The following is a 22,870-nucleotide window of genomic DNA, read 5'->3' on the forward strand; positions in this document are numbered from 1 at the left end:
ACAACCTTGCCAACCTCGGACTCAAACAGCTTGTCACGACACCCACCCACTCCGCCGGACACACGCTCGACCCCATCTTCTCCGCCGGCAACCATGTCACCTTCAGCCACACGACCAAACTCCACTGGACTGACCACCGCTGCCTCCACTTCTCCTAAGGAACATCACCACACACAGCCACACTCAACGAATCCCCCACCGCAGCTGGAACAAGGTCACTGAAGACCAGGTAATCACCACCCTCGCCCGAGACCCACCAACCGATCCCACCGACACCGACACAGCTGCCAGCAAACCTCAGGCAATGGATCAACAACTGCACCAACATTCTTGCCCCGATCAAGAAACCCTCAAACAGACGCACCGACAGAAAGGCCAGCTGGTTCACCACCGACCTCCATGCATCCAAGCAGACCTGCCGAAGACTTGAGAAGAAATGGCGCCACAAACAGACACCGGACAACCACGCTGCCCTCAAGAACGCCAACCACAAGCACCACCAACTCATTCGAACAGCCAAAAGGACCTCCTTCAAGGAACGCATCAACAACAAAGCGCACAACAGCAAAGAGCTCTTCAACATCGTGAAGGAACTCGCCAACCCCAGCTCCAGCTCCAACGACATCCCGCCACCGCAAGACCTCTGCGACTCCCTAGCCAACTTCTTTCACTGCAAGATCGCAGACATCCACAACAGCTTCAACACCCAGAACCCCTGACAGCCGATGACACCTCTAACTCACAGCCCCCCCCAGCCACACCGGCCTCCTGCTCTCCTGGAACCACGTCAACGACGACAACACCATCAAAATAATGAATACCATCCGCTCCGACTCGCCATCTGACTCCTGCCCCCACCACATCTTCAACAAAGCAAGCTCCATCATCGCACCCCACCTCTGGAAGATCCTCAACATCTCCTTTGAGACCGCCACCTTCCTGGAGAGCTGGAAACACGCAGAGATCAACGCCCTACTCAAGCAACCCAAGGCAGACCCAAAGGATCTCAAGAACTACCGGCCCATCTCCCGGCTCCCGTTCCCAGAAAAAGTCATCGAGAAGATCGTCAACAGAAAACTGACCCACTTCCTTGAGGAGAACACCCTGGACTCATCCCAATCCGGATTCCGCAGCAACCACAGCACCTAAACCGCACTCATCACCGCCACCGATGACATCGGGACCCTGCTGGACAAAGGCGAAACCATGGCCCTCATCCTCCTGGAATGCTCGTCCGCCTTCGACACCATCTGCCACCACACCTTACACACATGCCTCCACGACGCAGGGATCCGCGACAAATCCCTGAACTGGATCACCTCCTTCCTCACTGGCAGAACCTAGAGAGTCCTCCTTCCCCCATTCCGATCTGAAGTCACCAAGATCACCTGCGGCGTACCCCAAGGATCATCCCTCAGCTCGACCCTTTTTAACGTCTACATGGCACCGCTCGATAACATCGTCCAATCACACGACCTCAACATCGTCTCATACGCTGATGACACCCAGCTGATCCTCTTCCTCACCAAGGACCCCGCCACTGCCAAAACCAACCTCACGAAGGAATAAAGGCCGTCACCGAATGGATGAAGAACAGCTGCCTAAAACTGAACTCAGACAAGACAGAGGTCCTCATCCTCGCCTCCACCCGATCCACCTGGGACGACTCCTGGGGGCCCGCCAGGCTGGGAGCTGCACCGACACCCACTGACAAGGCCCACAACCTGGGGTTCATCCTGGAACCCGAAGGACGGTCACCCAGGCCCTCGTCAGCAGCAGGCTGGACTACGGCAATGACCTCTGCGCAGGAACCATGGCCAAACTCCAGAAAAGTCTTCAATGCATACAGAACGCCTCCGCAAGCCTCATCCTCGACATCCCCCGCCACAGCCACATCACTGCCTACCTGGGAGACCTGCACTGGCTCCCCATCAACAAGAGGATCACCTTCAAGCTCCTCACCCACGCTCACAAAGCACTCCACAACACCGGACCAGCATACCTCAACAAACGACCCACCTTCTACACCCCGAACCACCAGCTTCGCTCCGCTGACCTCGCCCTTGCCACCGTTTCACACATCCACCGAACGACCACCGGCAGCAGATCATTCTCCCACCTCGCCGTCAAGACATGGAACACCCTCCCCATCCACCTGCGACAGACCCAGGACCTGCTGTCCTTCAGAAGACTTCTTAAGACCTGGCTGTTTGAGCAGTAGCAGCACTCATTCCCCTCCCCCAGAGCGCCTTGAGACCCTGACGAGTAAGTAGTGCGCTCTACAAATGTATTGATTGATTGATTGATTGATAAACAGCACTATAAGGTGCGTAACATTACAAATACATATAGAAGCCTTGCCACTGACACCACCACACCCAAAGGTCTGCTAGCCTGTAATAAAGGATGTATACATCACAGGAGGTTAAGATAGCTCTCAGGTGCCTCCAGAGTTCAAGAGGAGATGGAAAAGATGTACGCCATCTGTGTATATGAGGATGCTGCTTAGTTAGGGAATGGGTCAGAGATGTGGTTATCAATCAGGAGGGCGAAGGTTGCAGGAATGGTCCACATCCTTAGTCCCCAAAGATTCAGGACTGTGACACAGCCTAGAAGAGGTGTGATATCTGTCTTTCTGATACTTGTATAGTGCAAACCTAGCCAAAAGGGAGCAGATCACTCTACTGCGTCAAAGGCAAAGGTAGAGTCAACAAGTGATTGGAGATGTAGCTGGGTTCTGGAAACATCACCAGACTGTGACTGCATTGTGGTGTAGTGTTTTTTAAAGAGATGACTCTTCAGTCCAATTTGAACAGGATTGGGACGGTCTTGAAGGATGCAGGGATATTGTTTTAAATTTTGGGCGCACAGACGGAGGAGACCTATTACATTATTGTTTCTTTTTTCACTTCTTTGCATTCAGTCTGAACTGCAAGGATAACTTTAGGTGTCCCCTATCAAACAGAGTGTGGACTCCCTGGTTGTGCATATCTGTCAGTATTATGTGAGCATGTGACTGAGTGAGTAACTGAAAGTGTTTTACAAGAATGTGTTAGAACTGGGACAGCCTGGGAAGCAGCCATGAGCAGTTAACACTCCCCATGTTCCCTCATCCATAAAGCTTCAGAAAAGGAATGTACATGTTACCCTCTCCCAGTGTGTGCTTTATAAGTTGAATAATCAATACATCTATTATCCTTTCTCAGCATGGCCAATGCTGCATGAATGAGTTTATGAAGCTGTCCCAAGCACAAGCATAGCACCGATGCATGGTCTGTGGTAAGAGGGTTCCAACTGGCAGCTGAAAAGAATACTGCTAGCGTGTGGTTCAGCCATTTAAAATCTGCCTGCTGGAAGAAAGAGCTTTGGAGGCTTGGGGGTCGATTATGTTGGCGGGTGGATCGCCACCGCCCGCATGGCGGTGGCAATCCGCCTGCCAACATTCACCACCAGCCACCCATATCCCCCGCCACATTACGATGGCAGGGGGGACCCCGGCGGATGGAAAGACCGTCCGCTGGTTTTCCGCCGGTCGACTCGTCAACAGGGCGGAAAAAGTGTTTAATATGGTGGCGGTGTCTGCAAGACACCGCCATCCATATTAAGATGACTCCGGAGATCAGCCTTTCCATGGCGGCAACGCCACTATGGAAAGGCATGCAGATCCTGCATTTGGGGGCCCGTTGTGGGCCCCCAGGGTGTTTGGGGGTGGGGGGTGCACATGGGATATACCTATGGTACCCCCCAGCATTTGCATGCACAAGGTGGCAGGCACCGCGCAGTGCCTGTCACGTTGTGCATTCAAATGCACAACATGCATTTTTTACCTTGCAGCGGGTGTTGCTTGCAGCACCGCCCGCCGCAATGTAAAAAAAATACGGGATGCTCCCGTCAGTGTGGCGGGCGCATCCTAATGTCAACGCCGGGACCGCCGCACCTATGGCGGGCGGTCTCTTTAGCTGTTGCGGTAAAGTCCGCCCGCCATCGCAATAGACCCCTTAATTCTGAGTCGAGCTCCAGAGAAGTCTATTCTTGAGAGCAGACAGGGATCCCTCCAGATACACCCATGGGCATACAGCTGGGGAAATGCAGCTCTCCAAGAAGCTGGAATTGAGGAGAGACAGACCTTGATCATTAGTGCTTCTCTTTGAGCTTTCTGACCATGTGAAGCATCTCTGTATGTGTAAGTGACTGGCCATACTGTTGATTCTATGACTGCAGTGTTTGCTAGGGAATAAAAGAGGAAGGTGTGCCATGAGCCTGTCCCCAGGTACATGGAGGAGGGGAGTTGTGGTCTTCTGGGAATAACAAATTCATTGTAGTAATTTAATGCAGAGATTCACAAAATGGAAGAGGGGACAAGTAGTAGAAGCCATTCAGTAGGCTAGTTTATGGTATGGTGTAGTATGCTATGGTATACTATGGTATGCTATGGTATGGTATGATATGGTACGGTATGCTAAGTATGGTTTGCTACGGTATGCCTTGGTATGCTATGGTATGGTTTGATATGGTACGGTATGCTATGGTATGGTATGATATGGTATGCTACAGTATGGCATGGTATGCTATGGTATGGTATAGTATGGGAGTATTTAGATAGAGTATTGAAAAAAATATATCTCCATGCCAAAATATCAATTCTAAAATATCGTGATATGGAAATATCATCAGCAAGAATATTGATTTTAAGGTCAGGATTATCTATTTTTAGAATATAGAAGTATTAATATCGTTTGCAAAAATATAGTTGTTTAAAATATCGTTTTTTAGTTTGAGATATGTATTTTAATAAATATTTAAAATGTATGTGATATATTGTTTTTGTATAAGTATTGTTTATGTTTTTTAATGTATGTGTTACATTTTTAGTTGTTATTACATTTAATTTAATTACATTTTGTGTTTTTTAGTTCCGTAGCGGGTTGTGGGTTTATACTGGATTAGGGTGGCAAGTAATTTAATTATAGTAAATTATTATTTCTTTTAATTTAATTACATTTATTTGATTGATATTTAATTGTGTTAATTGTGCTTTAAATTTTTAGGGTAAATTGTATGTGTGGGTTCTAGGGTTTATAGGGGTAAGGGGTGGGAAGTCATTTATTTTTAATTAATAAATAATTAGGTGTTTATTAATATCAATTCATTTATTACTAATTGATTAAATAAATTGTGTAATTATTTTTGCATTTTATTTATTATAATATGTGTAGGTATTTGTGATATGTATTTCACATTGTAATATATTTTTTATTTATTTTTAATATTAAATGTATTTGTATTTTATTTTTCAACATATTTATATATTTTTTATATACTTTGTTTTTAAAATAATTTTATTTTGTTGAAGATATTTTGTTTGTTTTTAATGTAGAACTGGCTGGAGTGGGAATAGTAAATTTTACTCCTCCGCTCTACAACACTTTCCCTACTGTTGCAATTTTTGGAGTGGGAATAGTAAAATGTTTCTTCTCCGCTATCCAGCACTTTCCCTACTGTTGCACTTATTGGAGTGGGAATAATAAATTATACCCCTCCGCAATCCTACACTTTCCCTACTGTTGTACTGACTGGAGTGGTATTAGTAAATTTTACCCCTCTGCTATCCAACACTTTCCCTACTGTTGTACTGACTGGAGTGGGAATAATACGTTATCCCTCCGCTATCCAACACTTTCCCTACTGTTGTATTTATTGGAGTGGAAATAGCAAGTTTTACTCCTCCGCTATCCAACACTTTCCCTATTGTTACACTCATTAGAATGGAAATAGTAAATTTTAGCCCTCCGCAATTTAACACTTTCCCTACTGTTGTAGTGATTGGAGTGGGAATAGGAAACGTATGCCTTCGCCCTCCATCAGTTTTGCTACTGTTGTACTGACTGGAATGTGTACAGTAAATATTACCTATCTAGAATCCAACGCTTTTACTAATGTTGCATTTATTGGAGGGAGATTTGTAAATTTTAACAAGTTTTATTATTTTTGCATTGTGTGACGTGGGAGTAGTACATTTTTATATATTTATTTTAATAGTTTGCGTAGTTTGATATAAATTGTAGTGGGAACAGTATATGTATTACAGTTTATATTTTATTATTTATTTTCTGCTGTTATAATTTATATTATTATGTTTTTGTTTATTTAAAATGATAATATTTAAAATTATTAATATTTTTAATCTGTAAAATATTTTTTGCTAAATGTAAAGAATATTAAGTTGTTTAATATTTTATTTAATTATAACAGTTTGTTTTTTGAAATATTTTATGTTAATTGTACATGTATTTATATATTTATTTATCTGTATATTATTTTAAATTATAATATACATTGAAATTCTTAGTTTAATAACTTTATGGTAAGTAGCTATATGTAAATATATATTAATTATTATATATGTGTGTTTAACTATTTAAAATTAAGTAAATATATGCGTTTTAAACTTTTTAAAATCACGTTTATTTTTTAATTTAAAAAAAAATATGTTACCATTTAATATATGTAATATTCATTATTTTATTTGATATATATTTAAAAATAGATATCTAATACAATAATATTGATGACATCGACATTTGTTCCCCAATATTTTTCTACTTACCATTATAAATATAGAATGTCGATATTTTTTACATCAATATTTTAGTCCCGAAATTTTGGAATGGGGATATTTTGAGCGTCGATATGTTGTCAGTGAACCGTGGTATGGTATGATATGCTATGGTATGCTATACTATGGTGTGGCATGGTAGGGAATGATATGCTATGCTATGGTATGGTATGGTATGCTATGGTATGGTATAGTATGCTATGCTACGGTATGCTATGCTATGGTGTGGAATGGTATGGAATACTATGGTGTGCTATGGTGGATTATAGTATGCTATGCTACACTATGGTATGGTTTGCTATGGTGCCCGAACCACCAAGGAAGTTTGAAGATATTCAGACCACACACCTGATCTTTAGTAACTTATAGTTACGGAAGTGTACATACGAAGATGATAATATGCAAAATCTTTTCCCCAAATAGGGTTGGTCATATAGGCAAAGTTGCTGCTCCACCTGCCTACTCTAGCTGCGGGAAATGGGATTTTGCACACTACTAGAAGTGTGATGTTCTTCTGTGCGTAAAGGTAAATCTACCAATATTAACTAGAAAGGAGGGAATGGAATTTGAGTGAATGCATTAATTTACCATGAAATGAATTGTTTGCCCAGATGGGTGGGGCTTCAGTGAAATATATCAGGATGATCCCAAGCTAAGAAATGATGAAAATGCAGCTAAAGTATTCTGAACAGAGTCATCATTAATTCAATATGTATTTTTTTGTTGTTCTGGAAATAAAATTGCTCTGTCACATTCCTTTACAAATCCAGCTGCAGTCCGTGCAGGTAAGAGCGGTGGGTCGGTAGGGCCGGGTGGGAGGGGCATTTCGACAGATGAAGACGAGGGAAAATTTATTATTTATTTAATTTTCTCTCCTTGTCGTCTGCCGAAATCCCCCCAGCCCCCACCCGGCCTCACCTCGCTTACCTGCACGGGCTGTGGCTACTCAAATCAGAGCCAGAAATATTAGTGCATGTGTTGTTTTATCTCAAACCCAGCTCAAAGGTTGACAGAACAACAATAGTTAGGGACAATGAGGAAGAAAAAAACTATGGACTTCTAAACATTGTTAAAAAACAATATCAATTTGTCAGTGGCCAAAATCCTCTTCAAATAAATTTACCTGATCAGACTCTCCTTTTATCCCAGACGGCTCTGAAGATTGGATTCACAACGTTCTGTCACCTTTGTGCAATAATGTTCATAGATTTCTGTCCCTACTGCTACTGCTTTTTGTGAACTGTGTAAAATGCATACATATTGGCAAATCCTAGGCATGAGCTTATGAAGCTCAATTTTTCCCATATTTTATTTGCATCTATCCCCAAGTTCTTGAATAAATTTCACTTGCTTCTAGAAAAGATCACAGACCTCATTGTAAGCGTTCCTGTCCCTCATGTGCTTGACTATGAAGTTGGCTCCTTCGATGGCCGGCGTCACTTCGGTCAGTAGCTGTTCTTGGACTTCGTTTTGGGTAAGAGGTTTCATGCCTGGTCAGGAGAATGAAAAATAATTTAAGAAAACAGAACTTTACTGATGATGCAATTAAGACAAATTCACTATTTATGATTTGACATGCCAAACCCTGTTGGATTTTTCTAAATATTTAAATAATTGGATTTTGGATGCTCCAGGCTTATTATCTAGAGATTTTAATAACCTTAGCTATTGTTTGGGGAACTTTCTCACCAATAGTAAAATAAAGTTAGCATAAAATTAGTTCATAAATCAATCCGCATTATTAGTTTCATGTCACTTGTATTAATTTCATGGCAACATGCTTCCCCTATCCTCTAGTAATGTTTTAGATCAAATCACCACCATGTTTTTGTTTCTTTGGGCATCTAACCGCCTCTGGCAGGTTATGATGTTTCATCATGAATTAAAGCCGCTCTTGTTCACCTGCCGGGCCTAATAAAGCATTAGCCAAATGTCTTGCACTCCCACTCCTGATGTATTTATTGATATTCATTCCACTATGATTTCTCTAATTTTTTTATTCTGGAAGATTGTTTATTAAATGTATTTGGCAGCAGTATTTTGTAACATGTACCATACCACTAAGGTGCCAGAGCTTACAGAGTCACAATAAGTTTTAGTTTTAGGATAGTAGGCATAAAGGAGCAAAAAGGCCTGAAAGCTGATGGAGCAAGGACTCGTAGAAAAGAGACTTGCTTGAAGACAATCCTCTCATATAACTCATAACGTCATATTAATTGTGTATCGTATAATGAATATGCACTACATTACATTTATAGAGAAGAGAAGAAGCTTGCGTATGTGTCTTATTAACAAGTAACTCGAGTGAAATCTTAAATGGCTGCTAATGAGGAAAACTGTGATGCACATGCGTCAACTGCATCTACGTAGTATGACAAACTGTTGCTTGGAGGGAATTCTCTGCACCTGCGCAGACGCTTCCAAAATGGTCGCTTGAAAGCTCACATGCTAAGCATCTGCTTTGCTGAAACTAAACAAAGCTATTTTACTAATTGCTAATGCGGGGAGTACATTTATAAGTAAATGGGATTAGAGTAGAGATAGGTGGTATACAGTGAAATCATTTTATTTTGAAACAAATATATATTTTCTTGACTTTCTTATTAGTTCGTTTTCAGTCCATATCCCATGTGACCGTTACACATGCAGTCTAAGTGAGCCAGAAGCCGCGATGCAAAAAAAACAGCAACATACCCTGGGAACCAGTATGATGTCCTGTGAAAGGAAGAGATTTTATACAAAAATGTATACTTTGTGTTGATAAAAATTGTGAATTCGGGTGGGAACAAAGATTTGAATAGAAAATTAAGGGGCGGGATCATTAGACAATAAACTTAAGAAATTATTGAAAATATGACACGGTGTGATGATCATCCCCTTTGCCTGCCCAACCAGAATTAAGAGTTTAATGAAATTGAAACATTAATGGGTGGTACATGACTTTAGAAAGGTTTAATTGAGGTAGTTTTAGTTAGTTAGTTAGCACAGAGAGACCGGAATGCTGCAGAGCTCGGGATGCTGTCGGAGTGACAAGTGAATGCTGATTTAAGAATCGTATTGCAGACTTCAAATTAAGCCAATTAATTGGAAGAAGATCTCGGAAAAGTTGAGGAGGGAGATAAGCCAAATAATTAGAAGAAGATCGCAGAAGAATCAAGGAGGAAGATAGTGTCAGAGAGAGGTGCGACGCAGGCGTCGGATCTAGAAGAGGTCAATTTATCCTGTCATGAATCTTGTCCAGAATCCTGAAGCCTTTTGTCTCCTGGCCCTTTTCCCGGGGACCCATTCCAGCTACTTGGCCAAGGGGTTGGTTTTCACATCATTTAGGTAACTATAATTCTGAGTATTTGCAATTGTACTTCTCTCTCTATCCTCTCTTTTCTGAGTATCGTCATTGAAAATTGTACTAATTTAACTTTCCTTCTTTTGGTGACGGAATCCATACTGTACTTTGTATTTGGCTCACATGAATTTAATTTAGATAAAGCATTTAAAATTTTCCAGAGTCTGTGGTTATTTCATTGCAGAGAAAAGAAGATCTTCTTATTGTCATTTCACCATCAACTAGTTCAACTAATGGTCCATTGACCAGAGGAAAGAACTTTTTGATCTGTGAAAGATTAGTTGAGAAATGACATGTAACTAATCTTAGAAAGAGAAATATAAATTGACCTCAGCGGTTTTTAACTGACCTGTGTGTGAATGTGTGGGCCCAAGGTGAATATGTGATATTAGAATATCTGAGGCTGGTTTACCGCTGGATCAAGGCCACAGGCATGACAATAACATATACAAACAAAAATGGGACAAAGAGAAGAAGGATGCTCTCAAATTTATAAGTGACATGTAGAAGGTGAGGTTGTCCTCTTTATCACTTTAATCATTAATGGGAGAAATGTTATGCAGTAAAAATGATTCAGGTCTTCTGGATCAGCCTTGGGTTTTATGGGGTTCAGGGGAGGGAGTGGTGAGGGACACTTGTCCTAGCAACAGGGATGCTGCAACTCACATTATTCAGGGCTGTGTTTATCAGGTTTATCCAGCAGATTCCCTAGAGATGGGTCAGTAGGAGGAGGGTTTAGTGCTCATTGTTATCTATGTACTTCCTTTGGGAGACATCATCAAAGAAAGACCAGGTTTCTACAGATTACTTGTTTGGAGGTTGGGGGTCCCTAGAAGAAACTGCATGTGTTGAGAGGGTCTCAATCCTTGTGATTTTTTCTTTCTTCAAAGCATTATGAAAACTCTTCACTCCTTTCTTCGGTATTATTTATCAGCAGAATGTGATGGATTGGTGAACTTTTCAAGTATTGTGAGTAGTTTCTTCAGTCAATTGTTTGGCTTGCACAGTTTCTGTTATGTAATATGTGGATTTCATTTCAAAGATAATTTTTTGAAGTGTTTGTATTCTAGATAGTTACTTGAACGTGTTTTTTACTAGATTTGTTTTTTAGCTCTAAGAAACGTCCTCACAAGTTGTCAGGTGTGCCAGGGTGCTGGCTGATTTCTTCTGCCTTAGTCCTTTTAGCTTTCTAGGCGAAAAAGGCTGTTTAGTATTTCAGATGTTCCTCCTTTTTGTTAGTGAGTCACCAGAGGCCTGATCTCTTGGTTCTAGGAAGGGTAATACAGAGCTGAGGAAACTGTGGTGGCAAGAGAGGAGGTGTGTATGTACTTAGTGTCTGCTAAACTAGTTGTTTAGAATGACATTACAGAAATACCTTAGATAGTGCTCTAAGGCATGACTGAACCTTTCTGTCTGATCATTTGACTGTGGATGGTAACTTGAGGACAGAACTTAATGGACACCTAGGGTAGAGCAGATTGAGGGGCAGAACCTAGAAATTGATTGAGAGACCCTGTCAGAGTACATGGTGTCAAAGAGCCCATGCAGGTGAAGCATATCAGCCATAAAGTTGGTGCTTATCATGCTGGCAGTGAGAAGCCTCCAAAATAGGAAAAAGTGAGCCATCTTCAAAAAATGGGCATAGTGACCGTGATTACTCAGTTTCCACCTCACAGGTGTAAGTGCATTTTTAAAGTAAGTGGGAATTGTGTATAAAGGATGAGAATAAGCAGGCAAAAGCTGGAGAACACCAAAGAGCTTATCATGGAGTGCCTTGGACTATGGACAGATAGGAAAAGAGTGACTTGACATAGAGATGAACATCCTGGTGAACAGTTGTCCACCGGAAGGAGTGGCCCTGCTGGTCAGACCATGGTGCTTAGTCAGCTTCTCAAACATCAGCTCACTGTGCGATTTGATGTTGAAGTACTCCTTCGCCTTGACGATGTACCCCACAGAGCTGCTGCTCCTCTGCAGGACACCATCCCAGGGCTCCACTGGGCTCTCTTCTGGCTGGGACTTTCTAAGGTTGATTTAACTGCACAGTGCCGTGCTACTTCCAGGTCATGACACTTTTCCAGAACCTTGATTTGATAACACGTTCCATTAAGGTCTGATGGAAAAAATATAGATTCTGGTGGTACTTAACTCTGCAGAGCATCAAGATCTAGAGAGATCTCAGCATGAGACCCACTCACACGCTGTAAGAAGGACTTTCCCAGACAGTAAACTTTGTCAGGGAGTAAAAGGACAGGTGTCCCAGTACCCTTAGCCACAATTGCTCATCTGGGCAAGGAATGAGCATGAATTATTTGAGTGACGGGGATGTGAGTTACAAAGCAGTCATAGTTAGAAAAGAATTGGCTCTATGTTTGCTATTTCTGCAGTGCATGCTCTACAGAAAATGGAGGTTTTGATCGTCTGTCTGAACCTCTAAAGGTTCAAACGCCCCATCAAAAAATGCCTTCTCTCCATACAAGAGGCATTTGAAAATGAACAATAAAAGAACTAAGGCGTAATTATTCTGTCTCTGTATTGACTGAAATGAAGGAAGAAGAATGGAATAAGCAGTTAACTAATGGAGTATTATGTTGAAAGTAGGATAACTTATGAGGAAGCGGGAGGAACTACCCCCTATTTTGCAGTGCGACGGAAGGGTGTGCGAGTCAGTGCCCAGTGGGAGACTTGAATATAAGCTGGGACTCGGGACAGTTCTCAGCATCCGTAAACGCACGCGGTCACGAACACAATTTTTATTAATGATTAACTTAAAGGGAATGTGTGCATTCTCACAATCACTTTGTTTTTTCTCTCCATACAGGCATGTTCAAGGGCCAAGAGCTCCTATTCCAAAATGGAATACCTTTGTTCACAAGGGTTCCAGACATGGGCGAGATAAAATATGGGATGGTTCATATTGTTCTCTGCCTGGAGCTGAAGCAGAACATTCCCAAAACAAAATTAGAGGCATCGGTTGCCACAATAAATATTTTGAATGGACCTGAGTGTCTGAGAATAGGGGCTTGTGTGAAAGCCTTCTGGAGCTTGATAAAGGCGTCTTAAGCATAGTAAGTTAAAACAAAACCTTTAGTAGGGTCTCCTTCAGAATAGTAGAAATGTGACTGGTTATTTTAGCTAAGTTGTTAATAAACTTGCTGGAAAAGTTAGCCAGTCCCATAAAACTCTGGGTCTCCTCGATAGACTTGGGGGTTGACAATAAAAACTGTCAGCGATCTTAAGAAAGTTCAAAGATAATCCACCCTGTGAGAAACAGTGTCCCTGATGCTCCACTTCTGTTCTCTCAAATTCACACTCTTCTGCCTTACAGGTTTTCCCTGTAATGTAGAAGGACTCAATTAACAGAGACTTGATGCTCCGGAAAGGAAGCAGAGAAGATCTGAATAACGTCCAGGTATACTACAAGAAACTGGTTCAGAATGTCAGCAAACCTGCTACTGATGGACCTCTGAAAAACACTGGTGTGTTTGTAAGGGCAAATGATGTCCAAAAAGTCATCTTCCACTCATCACCTTCCTTAATCCAGAGCAGATGGTAAGCTCTACTGAGATCTAACATCCTGGAATATTTTGCACCACAAATGGACTCAGTTACATCCTTGATGAGTGGAAGCAGGTAACAGTCCTTAATTGTGATCTTATTTATTGCTCCTATATAAGGTCTTAGCTGTTTTGACTTTTCAGGGACGAAAAAAGTGGAACTCGAGCACGTGGTGTTGAAAGGACAATTAGGGCATTTTAGGATTCTCATCTAATTATTCCTTTAAAACTTATTTCTCATGCTGGGACAGAGAGTACAGTCTACCTAAGGGAATTATGATTTTGCGTACGGTTGGGAGATGTGATTATATAAAAAGCAACTGTCTCCTTTTGATAGTTTAAAGACACTAAGAGCTGAACTATGATAGATGTCATGAGACCAGAAGTCAAAGGAGATCTGATGATTGTTTGTATGTGATCTGGAGATTACATCTTCCTGATTGACATTTGAGTCACTTGGCCCAGTCTAAGTCAATATACCTGCAGGAGGCACTGAAATCTAACAGTGCAGAAGCAGAGACAGACTGGCAGGACGGACTTGCAGGATCAACTCTAACAAGAACATGCTTGAATTGGATCCACAGAAGGAACTAATATCTTTAAGGATAGTTGAATCTCCTCCCCTTTTTCTCTTACAAAGAATGGGACCTGGCAGTTCCCTGTGGCCTTGAGAGACAAACAGTATAATTCCACAGGAGGTGGTTAGGACTTGCACAATAGAGACACACACTTTCCTCACATCTTGATTCTCTTTCGACATTGGACAAGAGTTGTTTAGAAGATCTGAGCTGTATTGGCTCATCAGGCAAGGAACTACAGGCTCAGTAATTGGCTCAGTTTGCCGAACATCTCGGGAAGAAGGGGTCATTTCCTTTCTCCTTTCCTTAAGTCAGTGGTCAATCAATAGGACCTGGTTCAGAAGTTCAGTAAATCATCCTTTAAGACCTTCTTTAACCCTCTCTGAAATAAAGTTACCTGTGTTCCACCCAGCTAGTGTCAGCAACAAGTTCGCAAAATTAAGTTGTTCAGAATTTCCCTGAGAGATGTCATACAGGGTGTCCTCGGTGGAAGCTTCGTGATCTGGTCTCTCAAAGATTTTCTTCAACTTTGCCAAATAAATTGGCCTAATTAGTCAGGCAAAGCTCTGCAGCAACAACAACAAGAATTACCCAGTCCGGAACTGCACCAATCAAGGATCCAACTTTGGATCTGTCAGAGGAAAATTGTCCTGGTCAAAAGGCCAAATAAACCTCTAGTCCATACAAAAACTCATTCAACCCCATAGGATCTCCAGAATACTCTGATGTTGAAGGGCGATGGTGGGCAGATAGCAAGACCTGAAGTGGATTGCTTGACAAAGGGCAATTGGTCTAATTCCAGAGTTTGTTGCTGGAGAACAGTGGCCAGGTTAACACTAGGATCCATGCTGGAAACAGACAGAAGTTTTGTTAATTTTTTTCTTTTATTCCAAATATGTGCCACAAAATTAAAAGAAGCTAAATATGTGTACCGCTTAAAAGTGGCAGCCACGTACTGGCCATGAAAATATATTAAAAATGAACTTGAATTGCAAGAAAATAGAACTGGTGCTTTCTGAAGACAAGTGAACTAGGAGATGTAGAAAAGTCCTTTTTAGTGTAAATGCACATCACTGGAAAATATGGTTTATAATTACACAAATACAAAGGACTATTGGCTTTGCTTTAGTGTAACCCGAAGACACAGTTCAAACACAAAAGGATGACAAAAGAACATAAACATGCATTGGCAAAGCCCAGGAGTATTTTTAAAGAGGCAATGTCACTCATGTTTTCTTGCACTTCAAACCTGTAATCATTACTTTCCTGATGCAGGCTGTGGTGTGTTATGCCAGCACCAGGAATTGGGGGTTAGTTAGGGCAAACCAGGCAAAATCTACCCAATTCATAATGGTGTCCTCAGTGTCTGATTAATACAAATTATTCCCTAAAGGAAGGTGGTTTTTAGTATTGGAGCTTCCAAAATGGGGAATGACATTCATATTTCAATTAGTTCATAAACCAGGGAGCTTCAAGTTACAAAACTAATACAAACTAAAAGATATTTGTTCAAGGAAGCAGAATACGTGTTTACACAAATAAGACACATTACAATGCAAACATTTACAACGCGTTATTTTTCATCGCAACATCCATTGCAACGCAAGATTTTACAACGCATGCCATCACAGCGCATTTGTAGAAACTACATTTACAACAAATTCCATTACAACGCATAATACTTCTAGGGCAACAGTAGTGTAAGTGTTGGATAGTGTAGGGGTTAAAATTACTATTCCCATGTACCCAAAACCCATACCCACCCTAAAACTTAAAAAATCCCCATTACTTACCTTATAAAGCATTGGAATGGCATGCGTTGAAGTGACATGTGTTGTAATGGCATGCGTTGTAGTGACATGCGTTGTAATGGCTGTGTTGTAATGGCATGCAATGTAAAGGCTGCGGCATTGTAACAGCCGTGTTGTAAAGGTAGTGTGTTGTAATGACTGCGTTGTAATGAATGTTTACTGTTTCCACATAGTGTTAGTGCTACATTTTTAGTTCATTGCCTACAGTGAGCTATATAAATGCATTCATTCAGTCACACTCACACACTCACCCTTACATGGGTACTCACACACTCATAATCATTCACTCATGCGGTCTCACTCACTCACACAATCACCCTCACTCACTCACTCACATACTCACACACTCACAATCACTTTCTCAAACGCTCTCACTCTCTCTCAAACTCACTCACACAGTAACTTGCTCACGGCTACACTCTCACCCAGTGATGACATAGAGGAGCTCCAATGATAGCTAGTTCCTTACTTGCAGGAGTGGCTCTGCTGGTCAGACCATGACGCTCTGACTGCTTCTCAAACATTAGCTCACTGCGCGATTTGATGTTGAAGTACTCCTCCGCCTTGACGATGTACCCCACAGAGCTGCTGCGCCTCTGCAGGACACCATCCCAGGGCTCCACTGGGCTCTCTTCTGGCTGGGACATGTGCAGGATCCGAGGCAGCTTGTACAGGAAGAGCTAGGATCAAGAAGGCAAAAAAAAGTTCAGCATCATCAGCAATATCAACTACTATATGATAACACATTTAACTAGCGTTCCGGTTGCCATATCACACTTCCAAATCGGGTACCAGTAGACCTCAGTTTGTCTATACTTACTTATTTAGTTAGCCTCATATGTGCTGCATGGCTGACCTTTGGTCCCACTGTTGTGCTGATGAAATTATTGGGGGTCACACCTGGTAGGTTTCCTAAGCCCCAAAAGGAAGCTATGACCTTTTCTGAGAGACAGAAACTGTAAAGTGTATCTTACTCCTCCCGCTGAGTTATTCTGTAGAGGATAAGGGTGTTAGGAGACAGACCAACCTGTCAGTGAATTTTTCATCTGCAGGGGATATATTGGATACCCACACTGAACCCCAAAATCTGTACACGCATAAAAGTAATAAAATAATATTTATGTACTATTCCTCTTACAAAATATGTAAGCATTATTACTATAATTATTAACAACTCCACTAACAAAGTGGATACAAGTGTGAAAGCTATCTGCAATATTTGTATACTTCAGTGCTGTGACCTAAGAGCAATGGGTATACCAGACATAGGTCCTGCGCTCACTGTGCCACTGAAACTGAAGAACCCAAACCAGGATGAAACCGGTCTTGGGTTACTTGTGTTCCAGTTCAAGGAGTACTATTGGAGCATTTTCAAGATTGACGACTTTGGCCGCCAGTGGTCGAGTCATGCCACGTACTCTACTTGGACCTTTGTGACTGACTCAAGCAAAGACTGCACTTGGGGAATCAATGGTTAACACAAGCAGTAGACTCTGCTTCAGTGCATCCTGGAAAACAGGACAAGACAAAGGATGGAAGGTAGATGCAAAGATGGAGAGGGTGTGGTCAGAAGGGGGTGGGTGTGAAGATAGGAAGAACATTAAGAAAGGATATATTGGAGAGTAGAGTTTCAGAGGTGAAAATCAGTTCAAAGGGGACAGTTGAGATAGAAGGAATACCGGTGCTGAGCACAGATTGCTGGATCATTATATGCAGAGAGAAAGGGAGAACAAAGGAACAGAAGTTTAGACAACTTTCTATATTTGGTTTGTTTGGTCTTGAACACTCTACCTTTCAGCCACTCTGGAGCACCTCAAGACACTGATTGTATATCTGGGCAAATATATAATCTAAGATTATGTACATACATAGGAGGGTGAACTAGTTATGTGCATTATGAGTTAGTACTAGCCCATGGATTCCTAACTGACAATATTACCAAATCCTAGCGGCTGCATGAAATAAATCCAGGGCACTCTTGTGTGTTAATCTCCCTGCCTATATGGAATCTGGATATTCTCCTTCATCTCTGGAATAGCCAGACTGCTCTGAATTCTACCCGTCCTTTTTGAAACATAATGGCACCTGGTAAAATTTGAAAGTGCTGGGTGGTAAATAGAAGTCCACCTTTCCCAAAGTTAGTGCCGCCTTTTTCTGCTGGGATTGTTTAAAGTTCACCAGACAAGTAGAGCTCGGTGGAAATTCAGCTCTGCCGGTGGAGTTCACAGAGTTTTGAGCATTCCGCTTTCCACTTAGAACACAGAGTTCCATCAAAACAGTTGTGCATTTCTCAGCATAATTTTCCCAAAACTGAATATAAAAGATGTAGGTTTTACAGATAGTTCAATGAATCTGCGTAAGCGGTTTGGCATGGCAACCTTTTTTTTCTTCAGTTCTGAATTCCACTTTCTTTGATTTTTCCAACGTGTCCCTTCTAAGGAGATTTGCAGTTGTACAATATAACCAAGAATCTACATGGGAGGCCACAGGGTTGGAAAATCAAAACCCCTGTGGTTAGATAGATCTCAGAGGCTGACACATTGACATTAGGTTACATAGACTTCACAGGTTTTGGCCTAATACAAATGACTTAGGGTCTGATTTAGAATTGTGGGAACTGAGTTACTCCATCACAAACATGATGGATATCTTGTCCACCTTATTACAAGTGCCATAGGTTGTAATGCACTTGTAACAAGATGCATGGGATGTGTATGACGTTTGTAACGGAATAACCTATCTACCAAACTCAAAATCAGGCCCTTAGTCTACACCAGTCTTACATGCCCAGTCTGGAAAAGGCAGTAGCGAGCATAATGCTATAACAAGTTTTGTTAATATTGTAATTGACATGAAACAACAGCCAAACAGCAAGTTCTCTATGGCATGGAAAGCAGGTCAGCAATAGGCGTATCCAAATCAGCATGAATTGTCACTCTTAAAAGTAACTTTAAATATATCATGCAAATGCAGTAATTTTGTTGCCAAAAACTAGCTTGAATTTTTATAAAACAACACATATGTTCTATCCAAATATCAGCTTTTCATTTTAGGTTAATAGACTCAATTTCCACAAAGAAGCTTTTTTCTGTCTGTAAATACCAATGTTTGCTTTTAGTTAATACGCAAGTATGATCTGCAAATAGTAGCTTGTCAGTTTTATAAACCACTGAAATACACTACTGCGACGCACGGACAGTGTCTGCCTCTCAGGAATATGTATCACCCCCACTCAGTGACATCACGAAAAATGATGTGACCCCATACAGAATGTGAAAAGGGGACCCTTAGTCTCCCATATCTCAAAGATATTCATTGACCTTGGACTGAATGAGGGCTGCTGAAGTGCTGGTAGCCCCTGAAAGGTTGGGGCCCCCCCTGTGCTGCAGGAACCTTCTTTACCTGCTACCACCAACACTTGTTTTCTCGGAGGTGGTCACAATAAGCCTGAATGGCCACAATTATCCAAGGAGTGGCAACTATTATGGGAAAAGGCTCACAATATGACTGGAGCCACCAACGTATGTATGCATGAATGCATATATGTACATATGTACAGATGTATATGGTATTTCTACAGCACAAATCTAGCCAAAAAGTAGAAATGCACTGTACAGGGTCTCTGCCGAGCATAAAGTGGATGAGTGATGGGGGAGGTAGATGTGTTTTAATGGTTACTGGAATGTGATGTAGTGTTCTTTAAAAAGGTGAGTCTTCAACTCTTTCCTAATGTGAAGTAGTGTTGAGAGATGTATGTGCAATATACTAATGGATCACAGAGAAATATAAAAAAAAGATGTATTGCATTATATCAAAGAGGCGACATTGCATTAAATAAAAGTGATGTGTGTAAGTATATTGGAGAGGTACAATGTTTGTATTAAGTATGATTAAAGTGACATGACAGTGTCCTAAACAGATGCCATTCAAACATACCATCAGAACAACATGGCTGTACAGGGCAATGGTGGCAGGGCAGTGTATTAAAAAGGATTCTAGATGGAATTGCATAATTAATGGCTTAATTCTTGCCTCACAACCAACCATGCAGAGCAGATTTAATGGATTTGCTGGCATGTATGTGGCACATTCACACTTCAGCAAGCCATAGTCATAAAAACCAGCAACTACTTTATCCTATTTTGATGAACAGTTTGGTTTAGGCAAGATCTTGGTGGCTTCACTTCTTGATAATTGTCTTGCTCATACCCCAGGGGACATTCAAGGCATTTGAAATATTTGTATATTCATCCCCCGTTCTGTGTCTTTCTACAGCCTTGTTCTGGAGTTGTCCAGCCCGCCTCTCTTCTCCTTCCCACCACCCCACAATTCAAGGGGCCAATTTCCCTTCCTAACTCCTCAATGTGCCATCAGTGTAAAGAGCAGAGTAAAGCATCAAAGGTTGATCTTGGGACTAATAACACTGCTCCCAAGATTGATTCAGAGATGAAACCATCCAAAGTGGTTTGCACCTAACTTTTCAAGTGCCTCCAAGCTTCAGAAATTAGGAAATCCACATAATACACTGGTAAACCATTGTGCTGCAACGTGGACTTTAAAAATCTGTTTTAGAACCAAGTCACTGAAATATTTGCCCCGCCCTCTGTGGAGGAAGCTGCTCAACCGAGTCTGGGCTGGAGTGTAATGGCGATGTGTATGTTGAACGTCGAGCGCTGCTGCTGAGAAAAAACGGAAGAAACGTTTCTTTTGCCTCAAAGTGTGGCGGAAATCCCCTTTGAACAAGCTGAAGAACTGGGTCCCCAGAAGTAAACAAAATGTTCCGTTAATGCAGAGGCTGGCTGTAAAAGTAAACTGACGAGCTGGGTCCGCAGACTAAACGAAGGTAAACTCAGTGACTATCTTATTACATCGAGTAAATTACTCAACTACTCTTCCTGGCCTTGGAATCGAAGCTGCTTCGGTAATGCAGGGGGTGCAGGGATTGCTGGGCTGCCTGTAAAAAGTAAGATACACAAGCCGGTTTTATAATACACATGCAGACAAAAAAAAACGGCACATCGAAGAGTGCAGAGGCTGTTAGTGAACAACAGGCAGTTGATTGGAACTGATTGAAACAAAGTAACTAGGGAAAATCGGACTTTCAAATTCAGCCGAGCAGTTAGGAGGAGTGAGGAGGCTAAGGCAGCAGTCTGTCGGAGGGTTAAAGGAGAAGAAAGGAGCTGTCAGTAAATGCCAAAATTAATTAGATAACGAATATACGGATACCAGGATTGCTTAAACCAAAGTGGCAGTGGTTTAATCTGACTACTTGCTGCTCGGAGCCTGGCTTGGTCTACGAACCCTGTTCACATCCTACAACTCACCGGAGGCATCTGCTGGGCGGAGAAGTGCGGGAGTGGTGATTATCTTTTACATCAATCACGGGACTGCGAGTACCAGCGGCCCTACTGCCTTGCTGATCATTTGCTGCAGCTGCTGGCTCTTCCCGGCCCCTCCCTCCCACTACAAAGCGCCTCACGGCCCCCGCTTCGCGGGCGCCGCTCGGAGTCTGGCTTGGTCTATGAACTCTGTTCACATCCTACAACTCACCGGAGGCATCTGCTGGGCTGAGAAGTGCGGGAGTGGTGATTCTCTTTTACATCAATCCCCGGGACTGCGAGTACCAGCGGCCCTACTGCCTTGCTGATAATTTGCTGCAGCTGCTGGCTCTTCCCGGACCCTCCCTCCTTGACCACTATAATTGTTTCTCCACTTACGCGTAAGCGGGACGCGTCCGGGGCGTTGTCCCGGGCGAAGCCCGGGCCAAGGGCGGGCCCGTTTTTGCCCGTTCGTGACCGGACCGGGCCTACTCTCTTACTCCTACGAACCTTGTGAGTACCTTTGTTGTTGTTTAACGGCCTGTCGAACAATGGTGAACAAAAGGGGTATGAAATCCACTACTACAGACCATATTGCGGGTTCACTTGATAAGTTTATTGTAAGGGCTTCCTCTATACTTGAACAGGAAATCGCTATGACTGAGCGACGGCTGTCTATGGAGCCGGTCTCCTCCAAGCGTTCTTCTTTGGGCTCAATTGCGCGTAGTCGCCCTCCCGTCGTCCCTTCTTTCACCCCTCCAATTATGAGCCCACATAATGGCCATTCTCCCTTAACAAATTTAACTACTGCCCCCGCCAAAGGCCTTATTGATACTGCTTCTAGTGTTCCAGTCTCCGAACAAGACCCTCCCATTTTGATAGCACCTCCAGCACGGGAAGTGGGCACTATCCCCAAAAGGAAATGAACTGTGATTTCGCCAAGAGGTAGGAGAAAAAAAGTTCAGAAACTAAATTCTGATACGTTGGATTCTTCTCTACCTGCAGTTATAGTTCCTTTCCAGCCAATTTGCACAGATCGATTCCCCCTAGACCCAGTGCCTCAGTTATTTGATATGGAGTTGCTACTTGGGAAAATGTCGTCAGTACTAGCTCTAGCCATTCAACCGCTTGAGCTTAGATTAGAAGCAATAGAGAAAAGGTTGGCTGCACTGGAGGTTGCTACGGTCAACAATGTTAATTACGCACAGACCGTCAAACCCTGCTCACATCCATGCCAAAGTAAGGATAAAATATCTGGTGTCCCTATTATTCTTCAAAAACCATCTGACACCCAACAGATTCAACAACAGGGAGTCCCTTGTAATCCCCACCCAAACTTACGACAGGGGATACCATTGCCCAACACCACAAATTTGCATGATAGTATATCACCAATCAATAATCACTGCCCAGAGCCTCCTGATGTGCCCCATCCTCACAACGACCTACGTCGTATCGACCTCCCTCCAGAAAGTGCCCCTTATGTGGTCGTTTTGACTGATGTTCCCAAACTGGCTACTAAGAGACTTGAATCATTCCAGGAACTTAAAAACAAAGTAACATTTTGGTTGAATACTAACAGACCACTACCAAGGAATGTATGTTCATCTATTCTGTTTGTCAGGAGAGTTGCTTGGGTGGGTCACA

General features: G+C 42.3%; 1 protein-coding gene across 2 annotated transcripts in view; it reads right to left on the reverse strand.

Annotated features, from left to right (window-relative positions):
* The window catches only part of LOC146786159 (acetylcholine receptor subunit delta-like), a 146,628-nt gene that overhangs the window by 15,502 nt on the left and 108,256 nt on the right, over nt 1-22,870 (reverse strand). Inside the window, exons 10-12 of one of the 2 annotated variants that reach the window (XM_085635682.1) lie at nt 16,375-16,585; nt 9,311-9,331; nt 7,988-8,106 (exon numbers count right to left, since the gene is read on the reverse strand). In XM_085635682.1, the coding sequence (XP_085491808.1) occupies nt 7,988-8,106; nt 9,311-9,331; nt 16,375-16,585 (351 nt within the window). The remainder of the gene's footprint in view (nt 1-7,987; nt 8,107-9,310; nt 9,332-16,374; nt 16,586-22,870) is intronic. The other variant, XM_085635683.1, reaches the window with a different exon arrangement.

The sequence above is a fragment of the Triturus cristatus genome, chromosome 11, assembly GCF_964204655.1.
Source record: "Triturus cristatus chromosome 11, aTriCri1.1, whole genome shotgun sequence".
In the NCBI taxonomy this organism is placed as follows: domain Eukaryota; kingdom Metazoa; phylum Chordata; class Amphibia; order Caudata; family Salamandridae; genus Triturus; species Triturus cristatus.